The 8140-nt window shown below is 37.4% G+C and overlaps 1 protein-coding gene across 1 annotated transcript; it reads left to right on the plus strand.

Annotated features, from left to right (window-relative positions):
* Window positions 1–248: 248 nt before the first annotated feature.
* Window positions 249–7826, plus strand: SNX20 (sorting nexin 20). The gene is made up of 4 exons (XM_062586570.1): window positions 249–351; window positions 2319–2497; window positions 4172–4323; window positions 6865–7826. The coding sequence occupies exons 2-4, from the start codon at window positions 2332–2334 to the stop codon at window positions 7531–7533; spliced, it is 987 nt and encodes a 328-aa protein (XP_062442554.1). The 5' UTR covers window positions 249–351; window positions 2319–2331; the 3' UTR covers window positions 7534–7826.
* The last annotated feature ends 314 nt before the right edge of the window (window positions 7827–8140 follow it).

Consider the following 8140-nt stretch of genomic DNA (forward strand, 5'->3'; position numbering starts at 1 on the left):
TTGCTGTTGAGCTCTCTCCTCTGCCGCGTTTTGTGTTCGCACATGTATTACTGACGCTCGCTCGCTGCATTGCTGACACCAGGCCGTATCTTGCTTGCAGACGGAACAAGAACTGTTCACGGCACATTGGAAATTTCGTGTGTAACCAGTCACTGCTGAAACAGCGAGCCAATTGGATGAGGAAGTCTGATTTAATCAAGACTTCTTCCTTCCTTTTTGTAAAACGGTATGCGCCTCTTACAAGAAAACACAGGCGTATTTTTCTGCATTTTGAAAATGAAAAGCAAGCCTTCCGTGAACCGATATAGACTATAAATGCGCCACAACTAAAATCTCTTCCCAAGTTCCCAGGTGAGCATTTTGCATACTGCAGTTTCTGATGTTACTTATAACTCAGTAAAGTGGTTGGAATGGCATTTATCCTGAAAAAGAACAGGCTGAATATTTCTCCAAAATATAACTGTATAATTTGTTGCAGTTTTCTTTGTATTGTTCTGGATATTTTTAAAGTGTAGAAATGAACTGTACCTTAGTTAAAACAGCTTACAATGACTTTTAGATGTGAAAATGAAACAAAATTTTGATATGAGGTATAGACACTTTTCAGAAGCAAATGCGCAACAGCTTGTACGTCATACCACTCACTTCTGCATCCTTCTATTTACAGTCATGTTGTATTTCTGTGGTAAATTATGTTTTTAAGCAGTATTTATACATAGATAAATTATGTATATTATTTATAATATAAATTATATATATCCAGTTTTGTATCTACAAATGAATAACACATTTATAAAGATATGTATCTTGACATAAATATAATTTTGCTTATGTAGTTGTACCAACTCACAACCTACAGAAAAGTTATTTAAATTATTTGGCCATTTTCGGATGCCTTATTTAATCTAGTATAATTGAGATAATCTTCATTTATCATTTAAAGAAAAGGTATTTTCAAGTTTATATCCATGGGATAAACTGTCATGATTATTAAAAGGTCTGAGCAGCTGGAAATTAACTGTCCATTCTTAACATCCAAAGAGCAGGTGTTAAGGAAGGCTAGAAGAACAGGGAGAACTTCCACATCCTGGGAGACCTAGTACAAAGTCCAAATATAAGGGCTCCATGAGGCTCCTTCTAAGGAGCAGGGGGACTCGTATGTGTTGCTTGTCCAAGCCCCGCAAAGGAAAAGATGTTTGTTACAGGAAAGTAATTTGCACTTCCATTTTGCTGCAGGGAAAAGCCTATTTACTTAATAATCTCTCCTCCAGCATTATCTTTACATATGTGCAAAGAAGACTAGAACATTTAAAGGTTACTTTATGTTACTTGATTTTTCTCCCCTGTTGTCTGACTTGTGAGCAGTTTCTCTGTCGTGCTAACTAACTGAACACAGCACTCTAGCAAAGTTTTTAAGGTGCTCTTAAAACTTTTTCAAATGCTAGTATATCATAATCATGTTATAATTAGTTACTTTTAAAAAATCCACTCCAGGGAGACAAAAATATGGCAAAAAGGCTAATCCAATCTATGGGCCATATTGTATTATTCATTTTATGAACATGTGGTAAAATAGCAGTCCTAACATAAGACAGACATACCAATCTGTTACACACCCAGTATATGGGTGAAAAAAGACAAGTAAAGGGAGAATGCTTCTGCATAATAATTAGAAAACTCGGTTTTCCTTCTACCTAGCCATTGTGAGATTCAGTTATTTTGTTCTCACAGATCAGAGACAAGTCTCTGGAGGGAAAATGAAACAGAAATATGACAAAAGTATTATTTCAGAGTCCACCGTGTTTTGCCCTACGGGCCAACATAGTGGTTAGGAACAGATGCCAAATTCTGGAGTCTTAAGAAGAGCAAATTCTAGTAATACAAGAGAATCAGACTACTAGTCATACAAATTAGCTGCAAGATTTGAGTTCATCCATACTACTACTTCAAGGTTAAAGGCAAAATACAAGGAGCAAGTATTTGTCACCACTGAAGTTTCTGACAAAAATCTCACTGATAAAAATGGAGTCCGAGTTCTCCATCTAATCTTATTTGCATAACTTCTTATTATGGTTTCCACATTTTATTTTAATCTGACAATGAGATTTCAAACACTTTCAGTGGCAATAATACTACTTCTTTACTAATAGCTATGTGTGTATTTCTATTTATTACTCTCTTTTTTATTAAATAAACTATAGATGACTTGAAATTTGTTCACAGAGATCAATGAGTAAGTCTGTAAAAAGCAAAATTACCGGACTGGATCGTCTCAAGGCCTGCTATTAAGAAATGTCATACTTACTGTATTCTTTCAGTGATAGCTTTGCAATGGACCAGGACCCACACTATACAGCAGAAAGAGAGCTGTTGGAAGCTGTAAGCAGGATTACTCCATTCTCTGCCACAACTCCATCTGATGAAGAACAAAATCAACCCAGAGCTGAAGTTTCATGTCAAGTGAGCAAAGAAAACCCAGGAAAAGATAACCTTCAAGGTTGATGCTATCCTTTCATTCCATGTCACATGTAGCTATTGGTGCTATTGACCTTTTACATAAAAACTTTTGCTTTGTTTATTGCAGCAATACTCCAGATTTATACTGCTATTCCTCCACTGAACATAAGCCTTGATTAAACCTGTAATAATAATATAGTAATAGTAAAACTGGTGCATATCCTCCTATACATAAATGTAGCGTTTTCCTTTACAATCCTTGCTCCTAAAATGTGCTCCAGATTTAGTTCACACACCAGGGACCAAAACAGTGGCCATCAGATGGTCTGTCTTGTGAATGTGCTTTCTGTACATCACAAAATCTGAATTTCTTGGCAGTATTAGCAAAGGCACCAAGAACTGGATTGTAACTAAACTCAGGCAGTGGTCTATAACATCCCTTCGGAAGAAGCTACACTGAACTTTTACTATGCCTAAAACTGCTCTCATCTGTTATTAAGAAAAAATGTTAAATATAATCCATAATATATACATTTTTTTCAAGAACCGCCCCCCTGCAAAGCTGTCCTAAACAGCACATGACTGATAAGAAATAGATGCTTTGCAGAGATTCAGCCAAACCCCAATGCGGCCACCAAAGGAATTTTATGATGCACTTACAGCTCTATTTCTGTATCAAGCAGTTATCTTCCCATTCATTTATGATCATTCACTTCCATTGTCTGAATGTCACACACGTTGCAGACAATGACTTCAGCTGGCTGCACAGATACAGCCAGATACAGTCAGATTCAGCTGACAGATACATCATTTCAGGAAATGGAGGCTGATGTGCCCACTGAAATACAAATATTCCATTCATATTACCCGCTTTGCTATCCTAGATGCCACCTGATGAAAACTGTTGTCACTAGATTTCAAAGACAGAGAAAACAGCCTTGTGAAAAGCTACACTAAATTCTCCTATACGCAAACTCTTCAATCTCTTGTCCTCCATTTACACACACACACACACACATATATATACTCATATATATACGTATGTATATATGCATGTGAGTGTGCATGTGTGTGTGTGCATAGAGAGAGGTATATAATAAGTATCTCTGTGGTGTCAGCTCCACTATAAAAGAAAAAGAGGAAGTGAGATTTCCCCCTTTGGCTCTGCTGCTTATCTGAGTTTCTCCTTTAGGGTTAGGATATGCACATTTTCTCATCTCTCACCTGTTACTGCACAGCTCCAATCAGGAAAGGATTTGAATATGTGTCTGAGTTTGCAGTTGTATTATATTATCTCCTCCTCTTAGCAACCTAGAAGCCTGCATGTCTAATTCAGAAGACTGCCTGAGTCAGGGTTTCCTAGGGCTACTTCTGGGATGGTGAAGCTTACATCTTGTTCAGGCTGTGCCTGAGGTTACAACCTAGACACGTGAAACTTCTTGTCAGTATTTTTGCCTACTTCAGGCAATTGCCATCATGTAGGTAGGTTTATATTCTGCAGCCAATTTAGTCTCTTTCAAATTTCAGAGCACTATAGTCTTCTCAGTTAGAAAATCTGAAGCTGTCCTCATTAGCAGTGGAATGACTTCCCAGTTTTCAGGTATTGCTGTCATAGCATTAGAAATTCTAGGCCCTACTTTCACAATAAATATGTAAGAGTTTTCTTTCCAGATGCAAAGGTTACAATCTGAAATATTAAATATATTGTTTTCAGATTCCAGTGCATTGCTGAGTTCCAATTCTTCAATGACCACTAAAGAGCTTCAGGAATATTGGAGAAATGAAAAACGCCAATGCAGACAAGTCAATCTCCTTTTTGAAATCCCATCAACCAGAATTGTAGAGCACCACTTATCTAAATACGTGGTAAGCAAAAATGAATATGTAAGAAGATCATTAATTTTTACTCACTTTACAAGGGTCTGCACAGCATGGCTCACTAGATGAAAGTCTCACCAAAGGCTGGGTTTTGCAAGCCTTGATCATAAGGAGTAGAACCTATTCTCAGAGTAAGATACTGTTCATATGGGCATTACTGATACAATCTTTCCGTGAAAAAACATTGCAGCGATAGAAAAGTGATATCAAGTAAAATAGCAGTTTGAGTATCCTTAACACCCAGAGGCTTGTCAACACTAAGCAAATTCACGCAGGTATAAAAGCAGCAACGTAGTTACACTGGTTCTAAGCTAGGCTGGTATAACAGGCGGGTTGTATTTGTATAATTTCCATATCAAAGTTGTGCGTTAGCACAAATGCAAAATGCTTTGATGTAGACAAAGTCTAAGACTCATCCTCCAGCTCGATCTCCTTTGGGATGGTTCCTTGTCCCTACCTAGAGCTGCACATTTCTATCAGATTTTTTATGCTGAAACATAATCATGAGGGACAGGAAGAACAGAATAGGTTAGATTCTTATATATTTCCTCACAGTACTGAGACTTGGGTTTTGTTTGATTTTGCTCATGGACTTCTGGTGGACTCATCTAGAGAAAGTTACCCCGTGTCTCTTTGCTTCTGTACTCCTTTTGGTGAAATTCAGATAGGGATGTTTTCCTCCTTTGCAAAGCCTTGAGAACCTTAGATGAAAAATACTGAGAATTATACTGGCATTGCTCATACTGGGCGCCTAAACTCAGTAGGATTTGAAGCAAGTAAACATTTCATAAACTGTCCTAACATCTTGTTGCATGCTATACACAGCTAATTAGATGTTGCCATTCTTACATGCACTGAATAGTTGTTGAATAAATAAAGTTTTTTTCAGTAAAACTGTATGAGGGCAAGGGTCTTACTTGTAGCATACAGTAGTTAAACTTTGTCACAAGTTAAATGCCTAGGCAAAAAGCTTTACATTACAACAAAATTATGCTGATCTGAATATTAATTTGATGAAATGGTATTTCTTCTCCTTCTCTTGAACATTCCACAAATAAAAGTATTTACTTAGCTGTCCTTCATAAAATGGTAGCTTAGAAAATTTCTCTTGTATTTTTGGATATGCACTAGGAATATATACACTTTTCAGCAGAGAGCAGGGCAAAGTATAGGAAAATGTCATAGTGCATACAAATAAAAAGCAATCAGTGAAGTCAGCTCAAATATACATATCTCTAAAGGAATGGTTTGTGAAGATTAAAACTAAGAATTTCTCTCAAGTTAAAAAAAAAAAAAAAAGAAGAAGAAGAAGAAGAAGAATACCAGAAAGATACCCGTGCTAGTATTAGTTTACATGTTCCAATACCAGCAAACAAAGCAGGTGACATAAGTAAGCCAGTTCCTGTTTAATTCACTGGGAACACAGTGAAGCTGACTGAACATCATCATCATGCAAAGGACATTAAGGTCAATAGCCCATGTCCTTAGCTGGTGTACAATGACACAGCAGCTAAGATGACCGCAGTGAGGTTTCACTGGTTTACATACGTTAAGGTTTTGACCTGGCAAAGAGATTTCCTCCACATTACTGTTCTTGGATCAGGACTAAAAGGGAATCTATTTGTACAACACATAACACTCAATTTTATTTTGTAATTATTTTTCTAACATCACATTTATTAAAGTCATTTCCTTTCTGAGGCCAGTGAAGAGCTGAGAACTTACTCTTGAATACTGTTAGAGTGGGAGAGTGTTGCTGCTAACTGTTAGTGAAGGATTTTGGACAGAAAACACATATTTTCTTCAGAAATGTCACTTTATTTTGCGTTAATTTCATGCCAAGTAAGCTTGAGTAACAGGACAATGATTTAGAGGGGAATAAGTCTTTGGAGCGATTCCATCTGATTTTTGTTTACATTGACCATTCCTGCCAATTATTCCCTCTTCTTTCACCCCCAAGTCCTGAGAATTGTCTGATAAAAACAGCATTTCTGAGTATTATAACTAATGTAAAATACACTACACTCAATATTAAATCTGGGAAATCTATTCTCTTCACTGAAGATGATTGATTGCCGCAGCCATGGCTGTTACAAACCTAGTGCAGTTACAGAAATACTCTGCAAGGGATTTTGTGTGCTTCAGTCTTTGCTAGCTCCCCAGTCTAGCACCTTGCAGGACAGAATCAGTTGGTGCTTTGCTTATCTACAAACTTATTTATATATGCCAAGGTAAAGTCTGGTGATAATAGTCCAAAACAGGAGCAGGTAGGAATTAAATATTTGGTGGATACAGTTCTCAAAGGTCTCCCCTGGGCTGAGAATGCACCATACTCCTAACCAGCGATTAATGCAGCAGCACCACTACAAGCCATAGCAGTATACAAGATTACTCATGCAAGATTGGTGCAGGAAGGTTTCAGCAGTAGAATATGAAAGCATGAAGTCTTTTTGAAGCAGTAACAAATTCCAGCTGCTCTGAGGCTGGAACGGTCATTCTAATGCTTCTTTTTCTGTTTTGTTGCGTTAGATGTATAAAATTATCATTCTGCAAACAGGAAGTTTTGACCACAACAAATCTGTAATTGAACGGCGCTATTCAGATTTTGAGAAACTGCATAGAAATCTTCTGGAGGACTTCAGTGAAGAAATGGAAGATGTGAGCTTCCCTAAAAAAATTCTGACCAGGAACTTCACAGAAGAAATAATCAATGAGAGGAAATTAGCCTTTAAGGACTATCTGAGACTTCTGTATTCTATGAAATATATCCGAAGATCAAAAAAATTTATTGACTTTTTAACAAGGCCAGAGCTTAAGGAAGCATATGGTTGCCTGCGGGGTGGCCAGTACACCAAAGCTTTGGAAATTCTGTTAGACGTCATCGGTCTGCAGGAAAGGCTAACGAGAGGCAACCCTGTCTCGGTTGTCCCAACTCTGTGTGCTATCGTGGTGTGCCACAAGGACCTGGAAAACCCAGCAAGTGCCTTTGAATACGGAGAGAAGGCTCTGCTGCGCCTTCGGGTACACACCAGTCACAGGTATTACATTCCACTGTTAGAAACAATGATCACTCTGGCATACGAACTTGGCAAGGATTTTCTGTCTTTGCAACAGAAACTGGAAGAATGGAAAGCAAAAAAACATCCAATAAAGACTTTTACCCTGAAAGAACTTGCAGTTCGGGAGTATGTACAGTGAACACAAGGAAGGATTTGGATTTCATTAAAGAGTAAAGCCATCAGCTCCTCATCCTGAACACAAACTCCTGACAGAGTAGGAACTGGAAATCACCTGTTTGGATAACATAACTTTGTGCTTAGCAAAATTTAAATAAAATATCTTTCATGTTCAAAACGGACACTAATGTTTATGTTGGACAATATTGTACTTGCTCTATAGATAGAAGAAACATCTAAGCTTATCAAAACTTTTGGAAAGAAATTTGTAACAAAAAATTCTTCATAATTTGCTTATTTTGATAGTATATTGAACATAGCCGATTTCATGTGTATCTTCAGAACAGAAAAATATAATGAATAAAATACTTTCTGCAGAATCACAGGCATTGCTTGCTTATGTGGAAATTACTTCCTTTCAAGAAAAGAAATATCAGTCCACACAATCTAAAGGATGCATCTTCAGAAACAGTGTAATTTTTACTCCTCCAACTGAAGCACTGTCAGGGAGCACTGCTGGTTCTGAGGATGATGGGACAGTTCCTATTCCCCCTGAAGTCAACTGGTCTGAGGGGATGGTTTTAGGGGAAGGTTTACAGTCAACTTCAGTAGGAGCAAGAAATACAAGC

The sequence above is a fragment of the Rhea pennata genome, chromosome 13, assembly GCF_028389875.1.
Source record: "Rhea pennata isolate bPtePen1 chromosome 13, bPtePen1.pri, whole genome shotgun sequence".
In the NCBI taxonomy this organism is placed as follows: Eukaryota; Metazoa; Chordata; class Aves; order Rheiformes; family Rheidae; genus Rhea; species Rhea pennata.

What these genes read in the sequence shown, in the direction of transcription:
- SNX20 (XM_062586570.1), top strand. Translation starts at nt 2,332, where the DNA reads ATGGACCAGGACCCACACTATACAGCAGAAAGAGAGCTGTTGGAAGCT. An exon ending in AGGAAAAGATAACCTTCAAG is followed by an intron (nt 2,498 to 4,171) that starts GTTGATGCTATC and finishes TATTGTTTTCAG; the next exon opens with ATTCCAGTGCATTGCTGAGT. An exon ending in ACCACTTATCTAAATACGTG is followed by an intron (nt 4,324 to 6,864) that starts GTAAGCAAAAAT and finishes TTGTTGCGTTAG; the next exon opens with ATGTATAAAATTATCATTCT.